Source organism: Musca autumnalis, unplaced genomic scaffold, assembly GCF_047663935.1.
Source record: "Musca autumnalis isolate F117 unplaced genomic scaffold, ASM4766393v1 scaffold_5, whole genome shotgun sequence".
Classification (NCBI taxonomy): Eukaryota; Metazoa; Arthropoda; class Insecta; order Diptera; family Muscidae; genus Musca; species Musca autumnalis.
This window is the reverse complement of record NW_027412088.1, coordinates 119,365,683-119,391,013: the sequence shown is the minus strand read 5'-3', so window position 1 is coordinate 119,391,013 and position 25,331 is coordinate 119,365,683. Positions and strand designations below refer to the sequence as shown.

General features: G+C 32.6%; 1 protein-coding gene across 4 annotated transcripts; it reads right to left on the bottom strand.

Moving 5' to 3' along the window:
* Positions 1-1,330: 1,330 nt before the first annotated feature.
* Positions 1,331-24,989, bottom strand: LOC141406727 (uncharacterized). Of its 4 annotated transcripts, none has more exons than XR_012413493.1 (3): positions 24,242-24,827; positions 2,136-2,300; positions 1,331-2,011 (listed from the first exon to the last, which is right to left on the bottom strand). XR_012413493.1 is itself a non-coding variant. In XM_073992681.1 (3 exons), exons 1-2 carry the CDS (start codon positions 24,548-24,550, stop codon positions 23,393-23,395), a joined length of 360 nt encoding a protein of 119 aa, XP_073848782.1. In that variant the 5' UTR covers positions 24,551-24,827; the 3' UTR covers positions 1,331-2,297; positions 23,048-23,392. The 4 variants fall into 4 exon arrangements, 1 of the variants encoding a protein (XP_073848782.1); XM_073992681.1 differs by adding an exon at positions 23,048-23,443 and having other exon boundaries at positions 1,331-2,297; XR_012413494.1 differs by having other exon boundaries at positions 1,331-2,300; positions 24,736-24,989.
* Positions 24,990-25,331: the final 342 nt, after the last annotated feature.

The following is a 25,331-nucleotide window of genomic DNA, read 5'->3' as shown; positions in this document are numbered from 1 at the left end:
TTTTTTAATAATAAATAAAGGATTGTTTATAACGTTTTAAAGAAAAATCACCTGTGTGCCTTTCCTCTCTCTAATGCCCTATAACAAATAAATTCTTGTGACTACCCTGGCCCCGCTGAACCTACCCCAGCTTCAAAGTGAAATGACGTCGTCACAATCTTACGCCAGTCGTGCCGAATTTTACAATCTTTCCAAGCCGAGTTTATCGCTTCGAAGAGAGTTGTTTTCGCGACCGGTGACAGATGGTTCACCATATCATAAGTGACTCCATCTAAGCCTGCCGCTGAAGGTTTTTTCTTTTTTCCAAGGACAGAAGAAAATGCATCCATAGTAAGATCCATAGATTTAGAAGATTTACGTGTAAAGTTTAAAGTATATACTGTGGAATTGACATTAGAAATCGAGTGGATTTATGTATATGTCTAAACGTACTATTATTCCACCATGGCCATGGCTATAGGGTTGTATTTTTCAGCGATTTTCATACCTGGCCTACCTGTACTTTATTATACCATGCAGATTATTACCCAATAAGGAATATAACTAGAGCTGGCAAACTATGGATATTCCCAACATTAGATATTTTCGATATTTCGTTTCAAAAATCGATAGCTATCGATACTATCACCACTACCCCTCATCACGTTTAAACACCACAAAAATTGACGTAAAACTCGGGCATTTTCGCACTTGTCCTTTCATGCTTATAAAGCTTCATTTGGCCTATGCATTTCCACACAATAGGCTTAAAACGCAAGCAAATCAAAAAATCGACTTTTTTGTAATTTTCGAACTCATAAATATTACTTTCATATAATGCCATTTTCATACCAGCATTTGAATCACGTTGTTCGCTCTCATAATTATGTACACGAATACATTTTATTTACTGAATTTAAAGAAAGTTTCAGCCAAAAGACGAGTAAAGTTAATTGACATAAACTGAAAAAATATTTGTCCTTCTCTCAGATATCTATTTAATATAACATAATATTATTTTCATTCATCTTTTCTATTTTTTCCTCACAATTTTGGTGTTTTCAGCACATTTTTTTAATTTTTCTATTTTCAAAATTATCGAGAGAGAGACCTGCCAAAATAACTTTTTGGTATACAGATTTTCTGGCAGGCATTTGATTTTTGTATCTAAATTTGTACGCGAATTTAAAACGATGGACAAGAAATGCAGCTGTAGTAAAAGAGAACAGAAAATTTGCTATAATTTGAATGCATACTGGTCGTTAAACCGCTTACTTTTCATTCACGTTTTGCAGTTTTTCTAAAAATATTTGGGTTCTTAATAAATTTTTAAATTTTTTATTTTTTCTGTCATAATTTATTTCGGATAAATTCTCTTATTTGTTAGAGATGGGACATATTTTATCGTAGTTGTGAGAATAATTTAAATTGAACAATGTACAAAAATCGTTGTTCGTTCTCAAAATTTTGTAGGGAAATGAAGTAATTATATCGTAATTTGGGTTCGAATAACGAATGGAGAGAGAATTAGCCTTATGTCTAATTTACATTAGCAACTTTTTCGTCATTTAGAGCTGTTTCGTCATTTATTTGCTAAAACAGGTACATTTTGCGTCATTTACCATACAAAAATAAATGACGATAGCTACGTCATTTATTCTAAACAACGCACGAAAACACCATACTTTTATACGCAACCCTGCTTTTTCGTCATAAACTACCAAAAAATGCAACTGTTTTATGATGTCTTTGTTTGTTTGTGTGTGTTGTAGAAAAACAAAAATACTCAAACGATGACAAAAGTGAAAATAAATGGTTAAAAAACTTGCAAAAATTATGTTTTTTTGTTTTTGGAATTAATTTAAGTTATTTGATACACATTTGTGTTGTGAAATTCCTATTTTTCTTTTTTTTTTTTTGGATTCCTTCAAAGCGACTTTCCAGATATAGAGACGACAAAGATTTGACGATCCTCAGGATACACTAAGCCAGGGTATATTCAAATCAAGTATAGCGGTTGTACTCCAAATGGCTTCGACGATAGCAACATATAAACAAAACGAAAATAGAAAACGACAGTACTTTAGTACAAAGTTAAAGACATTGCATTAACATATAACAATTTCTTATTTTCAAACAATTAAATATTAACTCACGAACTCCCGGTTGAGAAAGAGCATCAACAGTGTAATAAGCATTAAAATCGATCTCTGCCTTACTTCTTGTGACAGGAATAAACAAGGATCTCTCCAACAGCAGCAAAATATTCAATATACGAAGGGACAAGAGTCCATATATGATCCAAGACAGCTCCAGTTCTTCTGAAGAGAAAGAAAAATCAAAAGGGCAAATGGGGTGAAAGGGATTGGAGAGTTTAATGAGTAAAATTCCAAAACAAAGAGTAACTTAAAAAATAGTATCACAGATAAGGTATCACAGGGTGTGGTAGGGTAGGAAAAGCTTATAGGTTAATTTTAGCCTCCTTTATAAAACCAAAGACATCTCTAAAGAGACATACATCCTTGGACCGGAGGAGGGTCGTCAGTCTATGGTGTTGGGAGAAGAGTTGAGGATATTTTTTTCTAAGGATATTATATCTCATACAATTGAAAATCAAGTGCTCGGCACTTTCAGGCACATCACATACCTCACATCTATTGTCATCACATTTTCCAATTCGTTGAAGGTATACTTTATAATACGTGTGTCCAGCTAAAATGCGATTGAATAGCTTCATATCCACCGGATCCAAATTCATTTTTTTGAACCAGGGTTTCTCGTATATGTTGTTTAAGATCTCAAAGAAGAATCGTCCTTTATTTTGCGACAAAAGTACAAATTCATCATTCCAACTTTCCTTGATTCTGCTTTCAATTTGATTTAAGGCCTCAGCTGGTGAAAGCCAGGGTTCTAGGGGTGCTCCAGTATCGACCGCTTGTCTCGCCAACCAATCAACTTCCTCATTAAAGCTTATGCCACTATGTCCAGGGGTCCAGACTATATGACATCTCTCAAAATGACTCTCTCTTACTATGTTATGACATTCTGCAACCAAAAAGTTGTAAGTTTCCACAGCGCCCAAAGCCTTACAGGCCGCAAGGCTGTCTGTAAAAATGACACATTTAACATAGCCGTCTTCAGCCGAAATTTCAAGCGCTTTCTTTATAGAATAAAGTTCACCAAATGTCGACGAAGAACTGAAGTTGATATTGAAGAGAAATTTCTGACATCTTGAGATATTAAAAACACCACATCCCGTGGCCTCCACCCCAACAGACGCATCCGTAGCAAAGATGGTAAAGTTATTTTCCTTGTAGAAGTTGATTTCGCATCTATAAATTGAAGCAATCATTTCTGGAGACGTTTTTCTTTGAAACAGGTAGAAGATTTGTTCTGATCTTCAGATTATCTTCCGGAGTGTGAGGGATCAGACGAATTTTTTTGAAAAATATCGGAGAATTCATGGTATATGGCACTGAGACTGGATTTCACCAATGGGTTATCAGCTATAATGTCATATAAACGTTCATTGTTCACAGCATTTCTAATGATTTCCTTTGCTGTTAAGAATTTTGCCCGAAACTTAGGAGGTAATTCTCCTGCCAGAACATAACGAACATGAACAGGTGTTGACTTGGTGACTCCCAGGGACCTTCTTATCATCTCATTTTGTAACCTCTCAATTCTTTTATTAACATAATCAGGAGCATTAGCAGTCGTTGTCCGACTGTATTCAACTTTAGATCTTATGAAACTTTTATATACATTAATAGCAACCTTAGGGTGCAGCCCGTTTCTGATAGATGTCAAACATTTCAAAAGATTGACCCTGTTTTTGACTTCTTTTCCTATGTATTCATAATGATCTCTAACTGTCATCGAATTGGTTATAATCCTTCCCAGGAACTTGAGTTTCCGGACCTGCTCAATTTGTCTTCCATCCACATTAAGACTTATTTGTTTTATGCTGTTCTTGGCAAAGTATACAAAATTGGATTTCTCAGGATTAAAAGATAAATTTAAACTGCCACATCGTCTTTGGAATTCTCTAACTTTCCTCTGCAGATGTTCATTCGCCATGTCAAAGTCTCTATCATACACCATGATTAAAAAATCGTCCGCATACTGAAACATCATTGTTCTATTATCTTCTAGCTGATGGAGTCTAGCAGTGTACATATTAAAAAGGATTGGTGATAAACAGCTCCCTAGAGGAATTCCATTGGTGACTACTACTTCTTTCTCTCCCAATTTTAAAATCCTTTTGGATAAAAAATTTGTTATCCAACTGGATATTTGTCCATTTACGCCATATTCAATCATCATTTTCGCCATGACAAGCCTTTCCTATAGGCAAAACTCCTGGGAGGAATGATGTTGTTATTATCAAAGAATTCAGTCAACATATCTTTAATCACGAGATTAATACACTTGATGTACACCGAAATGAGGGATATGGGCCGATAATTCGTGATCGTGCTAAGATCCCTGTTCGCCTTAGGGATAGGGACAACCTTAATAATCCTCCAACTATCCTTTATAGAGTTTTCAATAAACGAGTTGTATAAAGCGGTTAGTACCGCCCTTTTTGAAATGCCTGGGAGAGCTTTTAACATTTCGTAAGTAATTCTGTCTTCTCCACCAGCCGATCCTTTTCTTTTGTTGGCCAGGATCCTTTCAAAATGATCAAAATCAAAAATAACGACCCCATTTTCAACCTCAAAGTCAAGCTCCTCTGTTTCGTCCTCATCATCACCTGGAACCTGTTCCTTCAAGTGTTGCAGGAAGGCCATGTTATTATCATTGTTCCACATTCTACAAACTTCCATATCTCTTTTGCGAACGTTATTGAGAAACTTCCATGCATCGCGCACATTAGCATTTTTGTTGACTTCATCTATTTTCTTGAGAAAACTTTCATTTTTGGCCCTTTGAACCGACTCCTTCCATTTTTCGACCACCAATCTGGCATTTTCAAGGTTGATGTAACTTGGATATTTTCTGGCCTTCTTGACCGCAGCCAATTGACGCCTATACATAGTCGCCAGTTCCTCATTCCACCAGCTCTTAAGCACTCTGCAAGCAACTTCCCAGCGCCTTTATCGATTTTCTTTTGTACAGAAATTTGCCATTTTTCCTTTTTCCCATATCTAGCTCCAAAGAAATCGGAAGGTGATGACTACCTCCAAAATTTCCTTCCACAGTGTCCCATTTTGCATTTAATCCAACACTAGCAAATGAAAGGTCTGGAACCGAGCCCTGGGAGTCCCAACTTCTCCTAAAGGTCTCCTTTCCATTATTAACACATACTAGACCAGTTTCCATCACGAGCATTTCCAATTCTTTGCCTTTTTTCGAAGTAGTGTGGTCACCCCAAGACCGATTTCTTGCGTTGAAATCCACACAGACTACTACGTTTTCCAAGTTATCAAGAAATCCAAAGAGTCTTGAGACCTCATTCTTGAAGTCATCAAAAGTAGTTGACGGCGGAAAATAAACAGAAACAAGAGTAAAATTGCGTCGAAGATTCGTTGTTTTGACAATGACAATATCCTGCTCAGTTTCATAGGTAATTTTGTTGAATTTAATGCATTTTTTCAGCCCAATAGCCACTCCACCGTAGCCATCAGCTCTGATTAAAGTTTAAGAGTTTGTTTTTGCCTTTCCTGTCAGTAGGGTAGAAGTGTAGGTTTGATATCAAGTTGACAGATTTATGGGCCTATTTGCTCATTTAAGCCTGTAATAAAAGTTTTGGTAATTAAAACTAATTAGGTCACAGCTTAAAACATTGGGGGAATGAACATTGGGAGCAATGAACTGAAGGTCATGATGTTTTTTGATTTTTGTTGCATCTCGTTACTAGACAAAAATGAGAGAGGGGGTGAAATGTTACTAATCAGTAAAATATTCATGTAAGTGTGTCTAAAATTTTGGTGATATGTTTTGATTTTTTTGTTGCATCTCGAGGGTGAATTTTTAAGATTAAAGTGTGTAGTCTCTTGTGTGTCTATCACACTTCACAAAATGTACATATTTTAAATGTGAATATGAATATTTTTGGGCGATGAGTGTCATTGGTTATTTATAAAGCTAGTGACGACAATCAAACAATTGGATCAAAGCTTCCAACTTTAGGGGAGGGGGAATGAATATTAGGAACAAAGAACTCTAAAGATCATGTTTTGGTTCTTGTGTTTAAGATGTTCTTGTTATTGTTGTAAGTATGGCTTGTACTAATCAGCTAAATATTCATGTGAGTATATTTCAATGTTAGTGATATGATTGGTTCTTGTTGCATCTCGTTTCTGGACAAAAATAAGAGGAGGCATTTTACTAATCAGATAATTTGTAAAATGTGGAATGTTTTTGTTACCTGTTACATCTCGTTACTAGGCAGCCATATGATGGAGGGAATGACTAAGAATCAATTGTGCAATGTTTCAAAAAAAAAAAAAACCTAGCGACGACAATATTACATTTGAATCATAGGTTAAAACTTTGGGGGGAATGAGCATTGGGATCAATGAACTGAAGATCATGGTTTAATTCTTGTTGCTTAGATGCAGTTGTCATTGTTGACCACGAATCAATTGTATGTGTGTGTGCATTTGTTGTAAGTGTGGTTTGTACAAAGCAGCTAAATGCCCTTGTTGTTATTGTAAAGTATGTTTTGTACTAAGAAGCTAAATTCCCATGTAAGATCACACTTCATAAAAAAATATACATATTTGAAATGTGAATGTGTCTAAATATTTTGGGTGGTGATTGTCATTGACTGACTTATGAAATACACTTGTTGTTGTTGTTTTCTGTTACATGTTTTGTAAGAAAACGGTCAAAGAATTCATCAATCGATTCGTCTTCAATGCATTCGTGGCCATTGTGTGATGTTTGTTGTTTTTTATTTAATTATTTAAAAATTACATGTAATTATAGGGAATAGTTGCTAAGAAGGGAAAATTCTATTGCTAAGATGCTATTGGTATTTCATGTGTTGTTGTTGGTTTGTATAAGATTGTTATTGCATATTATAAAAAATGCTATAGTTTAAATTTGATGTATACATTTCTGGTTTCTGATATTTTTTTAATCAATTGAATAAAGCAAAATCGTACTGTTCGTCTGTGTTTAGACGTACTTGTTATTATTGTAAACTGTGACTTGTTAGTATGTTTCTAAATACCCGTGTTAGATCACTCCAAATGAAATTTAATGATTTGAAAATCATTTTCTGTTCTTTGATATCATCAATCGATTTGACTTACAATATATTTGTGGGCATTGTACATCACCATAAGTTGAAGACGAGCTCAATGCTGTTGTTATAACGTATTGTAGTCCGAGAAACACATTTTTAGTTACAAAACATTGTTAGAATTTTGAACTCGAAAATATTGAGATAAAAGTTTTTCATAATCATACTATTAGATATTATAAATACCACTTTCAGTTGAGACTTCTAACAAATATTTTAAACTTGTCTGATAAAAGAGTTTTACTTTAATCTTGTAACATGGTATTTATGTATTTCATAACTTTTGCCAGCGGTTCCACATATAAAAATATATGGAATTCTCGAAATGTTTATATCCATTCACCAAAAACGAAAATCGTATTTATAAAGTAAATCATAGATTTAAATTCTTAGGGAAATTATTTTTGGGTTAAATGAAATGTGAAGGTAGAAGGGTTGACTAAAATCAATTTAGTTTGCGGTTTGATACTAATACCTTTATCATTCATTGAGTATGGAATATCTTGTCACTAAGCAGCTTTGATCCCATGAACTACAAATTATAAGATTTGAAAAGAAGGGTGATGATTGTTACAGTATATAATACATTGTGTAAGAATTTGTCAAAGAAACCGCCAACAGATCCATCTCTAATGCTATATATAATGATTTATTTAGTGAATTGCATATTAGGCAGTGGTTGGGAAGAAGAAGTAAAATATACTATTATTACTGAATTACTTACAAATCTAAATATACAAATCATCTATGTTGTTTTTAACTTTTACAACATTATAATTAAATACTGTCAAGTATTTTCTTGTACATTCATATGCATTTAAAAATTTGTTGATGTTTATGACATTGAATTGAACTTGTTTTTTCTCTTTTGAGAAGGTGAATGATCGGAATATTTTACATATGAAAATAACACGACATGTTTGGTGATGGGGCTCATCAAGTGTATTAAGTTGAGACGTCTGGCTCTATATTTCCTTAATTTGTGCTGTATATACATATATCGAAGTTATTGATAAATTTTAATAGCGAATTAGGTGTATTTAGAATATTAAGATTTGTTAGACGAGAAACACTATTTTATTAAAAAACTATCAACTTTTGTTTATACATATTTTTTATATATAATTATAATTTTATAACTAATCAATCAACATTTGCGTAGGGGGGTAAATAGAAGTTGTATTTGTTGTTAAGTTATCATTGCTAAGAAGAACACTTGAGGGAAGTGGTGACTAATAGTGTGTCTCTTTAGATCATATAGTTTGTGCAGCAACGTAGCGACGTTGATAACAAACGAGGTTTTTATTTTCCCTTAAATCGTATTTATGAGTAATTTTGATAAAGTAGCTCCTAGTATCAAATGAATTTAAAACATTCGAAACAAAGTGTGGTTGTATTATTTGGTGTTGGATTTCAATGATTTTCTTAAAGCATGCTCTTCTTGTTGTGCCTAAGAAAACAAATCAAATCATCCAAAGATAAAGCCAAGCTAAATGGGCATGCATTTTATGTTTAGTGAACTACTTCTTGAGTAGAAAAAATATTGATCTACATTGCTGTTATTGACTAGTAAAAATCATTATTTTAGCATATTATTCAGTTTGGCGTACTTAAATTATGTTTTTTAGACAAGAAACAAAAAATGTATTATAAACTATATAAGTCGTCATTGTTGGAATTTGGCATTAAAAATTGAATTGAATACAGACAAATACTGCACAGGTTTGTTTAGTAAAATACATCTCTAGGGTAGGGAATGTGGAAGCAAAAAAAATAATATGATTATCATATAATTTTAAGTTGGTTGCTGATTTTTTTTACTTGTTGACTCTAGTCATGTTTCATCTACTCTTTTTTATTTTCTTTCTTTTGAATTTGTTTAGCGAAAATTAATATTTTCTTTTGGTGGGAAAGAATATACAGTAATTTCTGGTTACCTGCATCATTCATAACTGTATTTTGGCGTTTCCTGACCAAAAATAATTTTTAAGGCATCTATTCTCTAGATTCCTTTTAATATATTTTGTTTTAGTGCACATTCTATAGCTGCAGTTTAGACATAGCTACATCAACATTTTGGGGATTTTACTTAGATTTGGTAGTAAAATTTGTATATATCTGCACAAAAAAATTAAGTTTTTTATGAACTCAAAACAAGAACAAAAATCAGCCACTCCGTTTTTTGTATTCATATAAAGTGTACAAAATAAAGGCAACATATGAAAAGAGAACGCAAAGAAAAAATGATCATGTTTTTCTCCAGAACTTGTAATGACCTTAACATTGCTTTTTGTTTCACATCATATACGCGTATGTTATATTGAAGATATCTGCTTTGTTGTACAGGTAAGCGAATTTAAGCTTCCTGCATTTTGGACATTCCTGCACAATAAGTCGTGCAGTTTCTGAATATGCAGGTAAGCAAAAAATACTGTAATCAGTAATATAGCAAAAATTCCTTAAATTTATTATACATCTACTAAAAACAATTGCAGAACAGTATCATTTTAGGAATATCACATTTAAACTCAAGTTCCAAAGCAGCATGAAAATTAAAAATTATTAGATTGATTAATTTTTTTATATTTTCTTTTCTTTGTTTCACTTCATACATATTTTTTTGGTGCATAAAAAAGTAAATACCGTTATATTCATAGTCTTAAAAGAGTTAAATGTCAGTTTCCATACTAGCAAAACATTACATATTATTTAGTTTACGGTATGTAAATTAAATTTTGTAGACAAGAAATATGTGTATTAGAATATATATTTGTCATCAACTATCAAAGGTTTGTTCTAGAACATTTAAAAGCTACTAGTCTTGCAAATTTTACAATATGTTGCTCACCACTTTTTAACACACTACTCAATGTATACAGATTGTCGTAGAATTTTTCCAAAAACTGAATTTTGTGGGTCGCATTTGCCTTTTGGATAGTATGAAGTAAATACCATTACCAATATTCTCATACAAAAAAATTATATTTGTAATAATATTTGTAATTTATTTCAAATTTTTAAAAATGTGTATTGCGGTTAGCAGATACATATACTTTTTTTTAGGTCCCAACGCCAAACTTGTATATAGCTTCTTTATTATAACCTTTTTAAACTACCCCCAGTTAACCGAGCGGTTTCTTCTTGAACCGCCCCAGTTAACCGACCGGTTTCTTTTTGAACCGCCCCAGTTAACCCAGCGATTTCTTCTTGAACCGCACCAGTTAACCGACCGGTTTATTCTTGAACAGCCCCAGTTAACCGAGCGGTTTCATCTTCAACAGCCCCAGTTAACAGAGCGGGTTCTTTTTGAACCGGCCCAGTTAACCGACCGGTTTCTTCTTGAACAGCCCCAGTTAACCGACCGGTTTCTTCTTGAACAGCCCCAGTTAACAGAGCGGTTTCTTTTTGAACCGCCCCAGTTAACCGACCGGTTTCTTCTTGAACAGCCCCAGTTAACAGAGCGGTTTCTTTTTGAACCGCCCCAGTTAACCGACCGGTTTCTTCTTGAACAGCCCCAGTTAACCGACCGGTTTCTTCTTTAACAGCCCCAGTTAACCGACCGGTTTCTTCTTGAACAGCCCCAGTTAATGACCTGTTTGTTTTTCAGTAAACCGACGGACCCAATTAACCTATCGGTTTGTTTTTAAACCACCGAGAATATTATTACATATCCTCCGACAACCTACATAATTTAATAGGAATCAGTACAGCCTTGTCATACATCTATTATATAAATCACCACAGTAAAAGTCACATAAATCACAGCCAAAAATGTTGATTTCCTCATCAAAGGTAATTTTATATTAATAAATTATAATTATGAGATATATTAAATTTGTAAAATTATATTGAATATTCAAATTTAATCTAGAACTTAAACAAGTATGAAATGACTTTAGTCGGACAGCGCCGACGGAAGTTTTTTTCGTGAATCGTACAAAGAAACAATCTATATATATAAATGAGCTTGGTGATAAGTGATTGACTGACTGACTGACTCATCATCAACGCCCAGCCAAAACGGCTAAAGCTAGGAGCTTGAAATTTTACCAGTGGGTCACTGTTGATGCAAATGTGCGAGATAAGGTCGGGTTTTAGAAAATTCGTCCTAGAACCACAAAAAATAACAACAACAAAAATCCTTATTTTTCATTACTATTACGTACTTATTCACTTAGTTGGCCCTCTGCAAGACATGTGTAAAATTAACAATGCCATAACTTCTTGATATCGTAAGAGATCACACATAATTTCAAATTTTGTAGTTTACTTCTAGGCGCACTTATTTTATCGTAAACCACTAAATAATAGAAAGACAAGACATTTGTTATCTTCCATTGCAACAGATGTCGCAGTTGGTGATAATGGTGTATAAACATCAATTACGCAAATGAACAAATGAGTTGCTGTTGAAGACAACATTAGGGGAATAAATTCAGAAATCGGCCAGAAATAACAACAACTAAAAACTGTATGGACCTGACTTTTTGGTAATAACTAAATGTTTGCAAATCAATGAAAGTGCAATAGAATTGTGCATATTACCACGATTTATTTGCAATTAAGAATTTTATCGTATATGGAGATGTACAGTCATAACTATTCAATTTTCAATTTCAATATCTGTAATTTGAATGAAATCAATAATAGGCCCCAGGAATATAGGAATTTAATATGGAAATCAAGGTTGGGAAGTGGTGCTTCTAAAAGGAAATGGTTTGGAAAATTACCAATCATGTGTACGAAAAGTACTAAATTTAGTACAATTTAGATTTGGGTGAACGTAAAGAGCTGGAAACCTGAAATTTGGAATTAAGGTTACTGTTGTAGTGTAGGATTGAGATATGAGGGTAGTTTTGGAAATTCGTGCTTATGTGTACGAAAAGTACTAAATGGTACTAAATTTGATACAATGGGGATTTGGGTGAACGGATAATAGCTGGAATCTCGAAATTTGGAATTGAGATTACTGGTGGGGTGTAGGATTGAGGTAGTTTTGAAAATTCGTACTTATGGGTACGAAAAGTACTAAATGGTGCTAAATTTAGTACAATATGGATTTGAATGAACGGATAGAGCTGGAAACCTGAAATTTGGAATTAATATTACTGTTGAAGTGTAGGATTGAGATATGAAGGTGGTTTTGGAAATTAGTACTTATGTGTACGGAAAGTACTAAATGGAACTAAATTTTGTATAATGGGGATTTGGGTGAACGGATAGCGCTGGAATCTCTAAATTTGGAACTGAGATTACTGGTGGAGTTTAATATTGTGGAAGTTTTGGAAATTCGTACATAGGGTACGAAAAATACTAAATAGCACTAAATTTGGTACAGTTTCGATTTGGGTGAACGGATAGGGCTTGATTCCTCAAATTTGGACTGAGGATCACTGATGAAGAGTAAGAAAGATGCACCAAAGGGTTTTTGTAAACTTGAGTGTACGAAAAGTAATAATTGGTACTAAATTTAGTACAATTTGGATTTGAGTGAACGGATAGAGCTGGATTCCTGAAATTTGGAATTGATATTACTGTTGGAGTGTAGGACTGGGGAAGTTTTGGAAATTCTTACTTATGTGAATGAAAAGTACTAAATGGTACTAAATTTGGGACAATGGGGATTTGGGTGAACGGATATAGTTGGAATCTCGAAATTTGGAATTGAGATTACTGGTGGGGTGTAGAATTGAGGTAGTTTTGAAAATTCGTACTTATGGGTACGAAAAGTACTAAATGGTACTAAATTTAGTACAATTTGGATTTGGGTGAATGTATGTATGTAGCTGGAAACCTGAAATTTGGAATTAAGATTACTGTGAAGTGTAGGACTGAGATATGAGGGTGGTTTTGGAAATTCGTACTTATGTGTTCGAAAAGTACTACATTTGGTACAATAGGGATTCGAGTGAACGGACAGAGCTGGAATCCTGAAATTTGAAATTGAGATTACTGTTGGATCATAGGATTGGGGAAATTTTGGAAATTCGTATTTATGTGTACGAAAAGTACTAAATGGTACTAAATTTATTACAATTTGGATTTGGGTGAACGGATAGAACTGGAATCCTGAATTTTAAGTATCAAGGTTGGGAAATGGCGTTGAAATAAGGAAATGGTTTTGGAAGTTCGTATTTATGATTACGAGCAGTACTAAATTTGGATTTGGGTGAACGGATAGAGCTGGAATCCTAAAGTTTTGAATTAAGATTACTGTAGGGGCGTAGGATTGAGATAGTTTTAGAAATTCGTACCTTTGAGTACGAAAAGTACTAAATGGTACTAAATTTGGTACAATTTGGATTTGGATGAACGGATAAAGCTGGAATTCTGAAATTTGGAACTAAGATTACTGTCGGACAGTAGAATTGAGGTAGTTTTGGAAATTCGTACTTATGGGTACAGAAAGCACTAAATTCGGTACAATTTGAATTTTAGTAAACGGATAGTGTTGGAATTAGGAATTAAGATTACTGTAGGAGTGTAGTATTGAGGAAATTTTTAAAAGTCGTACGTGTGCGTACGAGAAGTACTAAATAGTACTAAATATGGTACAATGTGGATTTGGGTGAACTGTAGAGCTGGAATCCTGAAATTTTTGTTTGGGAAAGAAATGGTACTAAATTTGATACAATTTGGATTCGGGTGAATTAATAGAGCTGGAATCCTGAAATTTGGAATTACGATTACAGTCGAAGAGTAGGATTCAGGTTGTTTTGAAAAAGCAAACTTATGGTTACGAAAAGCACTAAATGGTACTAAATTTAGTACAATTTGTATGTAGGTGAACGGATAGCGGTGGAATCCTGCAATTTGAAAGTATGATTATTGTAGCCCTGTTGCGTTGAGGAAGTTTTGAAAATTGGTACGAAAATTCTAAATTGTTCTATATTTAGTGCAATTTTAATTTGGTTTAACGGATAGAGTTTGAATCCTGAAATTTGGAAGTAAGATTACTACTAAAGTGAAGGATTGAGGTAGTTTTGGAAAATCTTTCTTATGGGTACGAAGAGTTCGACTTGATACTAAGTTTGGTACAATTTGGAATTGGACGAACGGATACAGCTGGAATCTTGAGATTTGGAATTACTGTAATTATTATGGAATTTACTGTAATTATTTTGTATTAATGTCCGTGTATGGCTGAGATATGTCGTCGAAATACGTACCATAAGTATACGAAAATTACTTAATGGTACTCAATTTGTTTTTGGGTGTAGGGACAGTGCTGGAATTTTTATTTTTTGGAGTTAGGGTGTGTATTGGTGTGCAACGTTGATCTCGCTGTTAATGTGTAAGGGTGAGATACGGCTGATCTTTTTTAAAAACGAACTTAAGGTGTACGTACAGTACTAAGATAAAAATAAATATTGATTAAAATTGGTATTAGTGCGACCAAATTTTCAGTGTTTGTCATTTCCATATTATATATTGTTTATTTGTTTTTTTTATATCCTTTCCGCATACGAAGTAGCGGGCATTTTGCTAGTTTATCAATATATCGAAGTACTTTAAGTTTTACACTTAAACTTCAAGATGCATTGTAATTTTTAAAACTAGGATTTTCTCTAACAATATAATAACTATAATAACTAAAAATTCTTTACCATAATTGCGACAATTTATAGAATGGGAGAAACATGTAATTTTTTTATACACAAACAAATAAAATAATAAAGAAACTTATGGCCTGTTCCCGTACTTTATAAAGTGGTAAAAGTCGTAAAAGTTGTAAAAGTCGTAAACGATTTTCATACAAATTTTGTGTACGGGAACGCAAAATGTGTAAAAGTGGTAAAAATTGTAAAAACTTTTTAGTTCTGGAACAGAGCTTTATTTATATATTAGATGTTAACATCGCTATCTAAACGCTACATTATTGTAATTTCCATTAAGGGAAAGTTCAAGAGTTCTTTTTCCATAAATGAGCTACTTTGCCAGTATTTATTCTTCAGAAATTCAAATACGAAGCCGAATTATAATTTGATATTGTAACACAATTGTTCTGTTCCAGAACTGCAAGAATCTACTAATTTTTACTATTTTTCCCGATAACATAAAGGAAAAAATGTTATCGTAGTAAAAAATTGTAGCTTCTTGCAGGTTCTGGAACAGAGCAAATATCAAATTTTATTCCACTTAATACTGTCCAATCTTCATGCAAAATTTGTAGCATCTAGTTTGATCTAAAATATATGCCGAGCAAATTTTTGAAAACTTTGAACTATAATTGCAACATTTAGTCTGATTATGGTTGCTCTACAAGCCAATAAACCTGTGAGATTCTTATATATGTATATTAGGTTGTAATTTTGATATGTCTGTCAGCATAATTTAAATTTTTTTGGATGTGTCTTCCTGGAATAAATATATAGGTTGCATATTAAAACGATTTTCCAACAAATGTGTTGATCCGCTTGACCAGATCAATTTAATCTGATCATGATCGTACAGGATACAGAGTATCTACAAAATTTCATGAAGACGATGTTCTGGTCCATTTTATCCCCTAAATATTAAGATTACCGCCAATAAATGTAGGTGCTTAAAAACCATCCTATTTTAAACTTCTTAAAACATAATATTATAAATCAGCGCCCAACCTTCACATTTAAGCCAATCGATTTATTTCAAACAGTACAGGTTAGCCATACTGGTTTATTATAAACTGTCCCAGTAATTACCGGTAAATCTTCTGTTTTCAAAATGGGTGAAAACAATCAAATAAATTGGTTTTTCTCATCAAATATAATTTTTTAATTTGTACAACTTCTCCTTAGTGGCGGTAGAGAATTTTTGTTAGGATTGTCGAATTTAATCAATACATAAATGTCTCTCTTTTCACGAAACATAAGCCGAAAATATAACAATATTTAAAATTATTTTATTTATTTATTTATTTCAAATATTTATTATAATAAAAAATTACAATAACATTATATAAAAAAATCTAAGCAAAATCTAGCATCTAAGGCTCATAATTCGAAATAGCAACCAGAACATTCTGGTGACAATTTGTTGTACCTTGAAGTGGTGTAATTTTCAGGGTTATTGTTACTAAATTACTTGAGAAATTGTATATATCTTATATGCCAATATAAGAGATACAATTACATTAAAATACTTTTACATTGACGTTGTTTGCAGTCAATAATTTAGCTATTTCAATAAAATTGTCAATGAAAATGAAGATATGTTATATGTACATATATGCGTATACTTTTATAACCATTTCATTGAATTCATACTTAATGCATCGATTTTATAAAATTTTTGAAAAAGATAAGAAGTGTTGAAATGGCTTCTTCTTTGATTATTCTACATTTCACTTGTTTACATCTATACTCATCTAAATTTTAAGTAACAAATTTTTTTGTTGAAAGCTGATTATGCGGAATATATCTATACTACACCACTCTTTTCAAATTCATACTTATATACTAATATCTTGTAATGACATATTTTTAATAAGATCATATTTTTAATATGACATTATCATCATTATACCCTTCACGACATCCGTCCATCCATTATAAAATTTAATGAAATTCCAATTCGCAATTATGGCCATATTATGACGAAATTACGTATGGTGTTTAGGTTTGGTTAGATTTCTATCAGAATAGACTCTTTCCTATATTTATTAGAACAGAACATCGTTTTCATAAAATTTTGTTGCTACTCTGTAGGTTGCAATAATAGGAATTTGTTTATGACAAAAAAAAAATACAATTTACGGTAATGATCAGATTAAATTTAGCTGGTCAAGTGGAAAATCATGTTGGAAAATCGTTTTAATATGCAACTTATATATTTATTCCAGGAAGACACATCCAAAAAATTTAAATTATGCTTGTAGAGTAACCATAATCAGGCTAAATGTTGCAATTATAGTTCAAAGTTTTCAAAAATTTGCTCGGCATATATTTTAGATCAAACTAGATGCTACAAATTTTGCATGATGATTGGACAGTATTAAGTGGAATAAAATTTGATATTGTGTTACAATATCAAATTATAATTCGGCTTCGTATCTGAATTTCTGAAGAATAAATACTGGCAAAGTAGCTCATTTATGGAAAAAGAACTCTTGAACATTCCCTTAATGGAAATTACAATAATGTAGCGTTTAGATAGCGATGTTAACATCTAATATATAAATAAGTTTCTTTATTATTTTATTTGTTTGTGTATAAAAAAATTACATGTTTCTCCCATTCTATAAATTGTCGCAATTATGGTAAAGAATTTTTAGTTATTATAGTTATTATATTGTTAGAGAAAATCCTAGTTTTAAAAATTACAATGCATCTTGAAGTTTAAGTGTAAAACTTAAAGTACTTCGATATATTGATAAATTGTTTCTTTGTACGATTCACGAAAAAAACTTCCGTCGGCGCTGTCCGACTAAAGTCATTTCATACTTGTTTAAGTTCTAGATTAAATTTGAATATTCAATATAATTTTACAAATTTAATATATCTCATAATTATAATTTATTAATATAAAATTACCTTTGATGAGGAAATCAACATTTTTGGCTGTGATTTATGTGACTTTTACTGTGGTGATTTATATAATAGATGTATGACAAGGCTGTACTGATTCCTATAAAATTATGTAGGTTGTCGGAGGATATGTAATAATATTCTCGGTGGTTTAAAAACAAACCGATAGGTTAATTGGGTCCGTCGGTTTACTGAAAAACAAACAGGTCATTAACCTGGGCTGTTCAAGAAGAAACCGGTCGGTTAACTGGGGCTGTTCAAGAAGAAACCGGTCGGTTAACTGGGGCTGTTGAAGATGAAACCGCTCGGTTAACTGGGGCTGTTCAAGAATAAACCGGTCGGTTAACTGGGGCGGTTCAAGAAGAAATCGCTCGGTTAACTGGGACTGTTCAAGAAGAAACCGGTCGGTTAACTGGGGCTGTTCAAGAAGAAACCGGTCGGTTAACTGGGGCGGTTCAAAAAGAAACCGGTCGGTTAACTGGGGGCAGTTTAAAAAGGTTATAATAAGGAAGCTATATACAAGTTTGGCGTTGGGACCTAAAAAAAAGTATATGTATTTGCTAACCGCAATACACATTTTTAAAAATTTGAAATAAATTACAAATATTATTACAAATATATTTTTTTTGTATGAGAATATTGGTAATGGTATTTACTTCATACTATCCAAAAGGCAAATGCGACCCACAAAATTCAGTTTTTGGAAAAATTCTACGACAATCTGTATACATTGAGTAGTGTGTTAAAAAGTGGTGAGCAACATATTGTAAAATTTGCAAGACTAGTAGCTTTTAAATGTTCTAGAACAAACCTTTGATAGTTGATGACAAATATATATTTTAATACACATATTTCTTGTCTAGAAAATTTAATTTACATACCGTAAACTAAATAATATGTAATGTTTTGCTAGTATGGAAACTGACATTTAACTCTTTTAAGACTATGAATATAACAGTATTTACTTTTTTATGCACCAAAAAAATATGTATGAAGTGAAACAAAGAAAAGAAAATATAAAAAAATTAATCAATCTAATAATTTTTAATTTTCATGCTGCTTTGGAACTTGAGTTTAAATGTGATATTCCTAAAATGATACTGTTCTGCAATTGTTTTTAGTAGATGTATAATAAATTTAAGGAATTTTTGCTATATTACTGATTACAGTATTTTTTGCTTACCTGCATATTCAGAAACTGCACGACTTATTGTGCAGGAATGTCCAAAATGCAGGAAGCTTAAATTCGCTTACCTGTACAACAAAGCAGATATCTTCAATATAACATACGCGTATATGATGTGAAACAAAAAGCAATGTTAAGGTCATTACAAGTTCTGGAGAAAAACATGATCATTTTCTCTTTTCATATGTTGCCTTTATTTTGTACACTTTATATGAATACAAAAAACGGAGTGGCTGATTTTTGTTCTTGTTTTGAGTTCATAAAAAACTTAATTTTTTTGTGCAGATATATACAAATTTTTCTACCAAATCTAAGTAAAATCCCCAAAATGTTGATGTAGCTATGTCTAAACTGCAGCTATAGAATGTGCACTAAAACAAAATATATTAAAAGGAATCTAGAGAATAGATGCCTTAAAAATTATTTTTGGTCAGGAAACGCCAAAATACAGTTATGAATGATGCAGGTAACCAGAAATTACTGTATATTCTTTCCCACCAAAAGAAAATATTAATTTTCGCTAAACAAAATCAAAAGAAAAAAATAAAAAAGAGTAGATGAAACATGACTAGAGTCAACAAGTAAAAAAAGTCAGCAACCAACTTAAAATTATATGATAATCATATTATTTTTTTTGCTTCCACATTCCCTACCCTAGAGATGTATTTTACTAAACAAACCTGTGCAGTATTTGTCTGTATTCAATTCAATTTTTAATGCCAAATTCCAACAATGACGACTTATATAGTTTATAATACATTTTTTGTTTCTTGTCTAAAAAACATAATTTAAGTACGCCAAACTGAATAATATGCTAAAATAATGATTTTTACTAGTCAATAACAGCAATGTAGATCAATATTTTTTCTACTCAAGAAGTAGTTCACTAAACATAAAATGCATGCCCATTTAGCTTGGCTTTATCTTTGGATGATTTGATTTGGTTTCTTAGGCACAACAAGAAGAGCATGCTTTAAGAAAATCATTGAAATCCAACACCAAATAATACAACCACACTTTGTTTCGAATGTTTTAAATTCATTTGATACTAGGAGCTACTTTATCAAAATTACTCATAAATACGATTTAAGGGAAAATAAAAACCTCGTTTGTTATCAACGTCGCTACGTTGCTGCACAAACTATATGATCTAAAGAGACACACTATTAGTCACCACTTCCCTCAAGTGTTCTTCTTAGCAATGATAACTTAACAACAAATACAACTTCTATTTACCCCCCTACGCAAATGTTGATTATTAGTTATAAAATTATAATTATATATAAAAAATATGTATAAACAAAAGTTGATAGTTTTTTAATAAAATAGTGTTTCTCGTCTAACAAATCTTAATATTCTAAATACACCTAATTCGCTATTAAAATTTATCAATAACTTCGATATATGTATATACAGCACAAATTAAGGAAATATAGAGCCAGACGTCTCAACTTAATACACTTGATGAGCCCCATCACCAAACATGTCGTGTTATTTTCATATGTAAAATATTCCGATCATTCACCTTCTCAAAAGAGAAAAAAACAAGTTCAATTCAATGTCATAAACATCAACAAATTTTTAAATGCATATGAATGTACAAGAAAATACTTGACAGTATTTAATGATAATGTTGTAAAAGTTAAAAACAACATAGATGATTTGTATATTTAGATTTGTAAGTAATTCAGTAATAATAGTATATTTTACTTCTTCTTCCCAACCACTGCCTAATATGCAATTCACTAAATAAATCATTATATATAGCATTAGAGATGGATCTGTTGGCGGTTTCTTTGACAAATTCTTACACAATGTATTATATACTGTAACAATCATCACCCTTCTTTTCAAATCTTATAATTTGTAGTTCATGGGATCAAAGCTGCTTAGTGACAAGATATTCCATACTCAATGAATGATAAAGGTATTAGTATCAAACCGCAAACTAAATTGATTTTAGTCAACCCTTCTACCTTCACATTTCATTTAACCCAAAAATAATTTCCCTAAGAATTTAAATCTATGATTTACTTTATAAATACGATTTTCGTTTTTGGTAAATGGATATAAACATTTCGAGATTTCCATATATTTTTATATGTGGAACCGCTGGCAAAAGTTATGAAATACATAAATACCATGTTACAAGATTAAAGTAAAACTCTTTTATCAGACAAGTTTAAAATATTTGTTCGAAGTCTCAACTGAAAGTGGTATTTATAATATCTAATAGTATGATTATGAAAAACTTTTATCTCAATATTTTCGAGTTCAAAATTCTAACAATGTTTTGTAACTAAAAATGTGTTTCTCGGACTACAATACGTTATAACAACAGCATTGAGCTCGTCTTCAACTTATGGTGATGTACAATGCCCACAAATATATTTAAGTCAAATCGATTGATGATATCAAAGAACAGAAAATGATTTTCAAATCATTAAATTTCATTTGGAGTGATCTAACACGGGTATTTAGAAACATACTAACAAGTCACAGTTTACAATAATAACAAGTACGTCTAAACACAGACGAACAGTACGATTTTGCTTTATTCAATTGATTAAAAAAATATCAGAAACCAGAAATGTATACATCAAATTTAAACTATAGCATTTTTTATAATATGCAATAACAATCTTATACAAACCAACAACAACACATGAAATACCAATAGCATCTTAGCAATAGAATTTTCCCTTCTTAGCAACTATTCCCTATAATTACATGTAATTTTTAAATAATTAAATAAAAAACAACAAACATCACACAATGGCCACGAATGCATTGAAGACGAATCGATTGATGAATTCTTTGACCGTTTTCTTACAAAACATGTAACAGAAAACAACAACAACAAGTGTATTTCATAAGTCAGTCAATGACAATCACCACCCAAAATATTTAGACACATTCACATTTCAAATATGTATATTTTTTTATGAAGTGTGATCTTACATGGGAATTTAGCTTCTTAGTACAAAACATACTTTACAATAACAACAAGGGCATTTAGCTGCTTTGTACAAACCACACTTACAACAAATGCACACACACATACAATTGATTCGTGGTCAACAATGACAACTGCATCTAAGCAACAAGAATTAAACCATGATCTTCAGTTCATTGATCCCAATGCTCATTCCCCCCAAAGTTTTAACCTATGATTCAAATGTAATATTGTCGTCGCTAGGTTTTTTTTTTTTTTGAAACATTGCACAATTGTTTCTTAGTCATTCCCTCCATCATATGGCTGCCTAGTAACGAGATGTAACAGGTAACAAAAACATTCCACACTTTACAAATTATCTGATTAGTAAAATGCCCCCTCTTATTTTTGTCCAGAAACGAGATGCAACAAGAACCAATCATATCACTAACATTGAAATATACTCACATGAATATTTAGCTGATTAGTACAAGCCATACTTACAACAATAACAAGAACATCTTAAACACAAGAACCAAAACATGATCTTTAGAGTTCTTTGTTCCTAATATTCATTCCCCCTCCCCTAAAGTTGGAAGCTTTGATCCAATTGTTTGATTGTCGTCACTAGCTTTATAAATAACCAATGACACTCATCGCCAAAAAATATTCATATTCACATTTAAAATATGTACATTTTGTGAAGTGTGATAGACACACAAGAGACTACACACTTTAATCTTAAAAATTCCCCCTCTTATTATTTTGTCTAGTAACGAGATGCAACAAAAAAATCAAAACATATCACCAAAATTTTAGACACACTTACATGAATATTTTACTGATTAGTAACATTTCACCCCCTCTCTCATTTTTGTCTAGTAACGAGATGCAACAAAAATCAAAAAACATCATGACCTTCAGTTCATTGCTCCCAATGTTCATTCCCCCAAAGTTTTAAGCTGTGACCTAATTAGTTTTAATTACCAAAACTTTTATTACAGGCTTAAATGATCAAATAGGCCCATAAATCTGTCAACTTGATATCAAACCTACACTTCTACCCTACTCCTGTCCTCTGCGAAAATTTCAGAAAGAATAACAATATCATAACCAAATTTGTTCACAAAAAATTCAAGAAAATTTTTGTTACGTTTAAAAGACTGGATGTTAAACTGAAGTACCTTTAGAGACTCCATTATTATTATTTTTGGTTTCTCCAACTGACTCCTCATCTAAAGAAATGCAATATTTTTCAAATCTCTTGTGAAAATGATTGATTGCATCAACAGCATGCTGATTTTGTTCCATTTTGACAAAGTCCATCATGAACTTTAAAAGTTCTTTTGTAATTTTCTCAAGTTCTGACGTTTTTTGATCATCTCTGGGATATACAGGAGCAGACGGAGCAACTCCTGGGAACATTCTGTCCTGCATCTGTACCCCAGGCTTATGTACATACGGCTTCTTAGGTTTCTTGGCAACCGAGTTGAATATATATGGTGTCATCATCCTATTAATATCATCTTCTATGCTCCTATTACATCCATGTTTGTCCCCGTTTGTTTTTTCTTTATGACCTGTGGGAAGAGAAGGAAAATTAGCCTCGTCCCAACGAATCTTAAAGCGGTTTTGATTATAGTACATATCCCGCACCTCCCTCTTCGACAAATTCTTCATGGTCATAATCTTATTTATCTCCACCTCCTTTTCCCATGTTGGACACTTTTTCATGTCCTTACATGTATGATCTTTTCCTTTACATAGGATGCACATTTTGGCATTGCAGGTATTGTCGCACTCATTTTCCCCGCACTTCAAACACCTGGGCTTTGACCTGCAGCCCAACTTTGTGTGTCCAAGCCGTCCACAATCATGACATTGCCTTATTGCCGGAAAAAACGTCTCAACAATCAAAACTGTATAATTAAAGACAACCCATGATGGGTGGTCATCCCCATAGAACCCCACTTTGACTGTTTCCGTAGGCCTGGGCTAAGCCTCGTCATCAGATCGTCTTACAAATCTTCTCACTGACGCCACTTTTCGATCAGAGACAATACCCTTCAAAAGCTCATCTTCAGAGAAGGATACGGGTACATTCCGGATTACACCAAACGTCTCTACGAAATTCCTGGGTATAAAAGCCCTCATTTTCCTTTGTTTCAGATCTTCATTTTCGACAAAACGATTAGCAGAGGCCATGTCCTCAAATGTCACCTTATAAAGAGTAACCCCAATCGCTTCCACACGCACTATTTTCTTTAGCTCATCAGCACTTATATCCTTTATTTTTTCAATAAAATACAAGCCGTTCTTTACGCGCTTGTTATTAATGTTATCAACTTCGCATGTGTCTACCAACACCATAAACTTACCCTTATATTCTGGTGTATATAAAACCACCTCGTCATTGAATCTTCTTTTTTTTTTGCATCTTGCTTGCCATCAGCCATCGTCTTCTGGTTGCTTGCCTTAACCAACTTATCACGTCCACCATTTTCTTTTAGCATTCTTTTGCCGACCAGCGTATCTCTCATAGCAACTTGATTTACACTACCACCATCACCATTTACAGCATTCCCCTTTCCACACACGCCATCTTTCTCGCTCGCTTTATTATAATCAGCTTCTCTCATAACGGCATCTTCAACACCAGCAACAAATGCCTGAAGTACAGACGCCATATTTGTGGCACTTGTAACCTTAAAAAATGTTGAACGCCAAAAACTTCAATATTCCAGAAAAAATCTTCTTCAGGCACAAAACATAAGTTTGCCAATTAATTCCAAAAAAATTTCGCTTCACAGCAATTGGCCTTTGCAAGGTTTAACCACAATCCAAAAAAAAATGCACAATTGCAATTAATTACCACGTTCTAAACGGCTTAACAAATTCCTTGTCGCTTCACTTATTCTCTGTTGTTATGCTTATGCTTATACACTTTGATACGTCAGCTCTCTACGAAATCTCAACCAGGAATGTCCTATTTTTCTGAATAAATATATTGTGTGCGTGTGTTTGTGTTATTGTATAAGTGTGTATGTGCGATTGTGTGCGTAAGCAAATGACGCAAAAAAAAACAGATATAAATACACTTCATTTGATTCTAGGATTTCGTAAAACGAAATCATTTAATATGCATATGTAAATTGGACTTTAGTATGAACAAGGCATAAAGTCAGGGCTTTTTTATTAAGCTAGGTACACATTGCCATTTTTGAATGACAGCTTTGCTCAAATAATCGGTTGCTTGCCAGTGTGACCGTTCATTTTTGTCATTCATCATGCAACCACAAAAAATTTTGTGGTTGTTGGACAGTCAGGTGTTGGTTGTATGATGGTATGATAGTGTGAACCCAAAACGTCATTCAAGGAATAAATTTGCCGTGTAAATATCAAATAAAAATGAATAATTCGCGTATTTTTATTAAATTTGGAGAATTCCTATTGGAATTAGCGATAATA

Excerpts from the sequence above, each read along its gene's own strand:
- LOC141406727 (XM_073992681.1), bottom strand. The coding sequence starts at position 24,550 with ATGGCGTCTGTACTTCAGGCATTTGTTGCTGGTGTTGAAGATGCCGTT. Across the intron at positions 23,444-24,241 it reads ATATACACCAGAATATAAGG|GTCATAAAGAAAAAACAAAC; the intron begins GTAAGTTTATGG and ends CTCTTCCCACAG.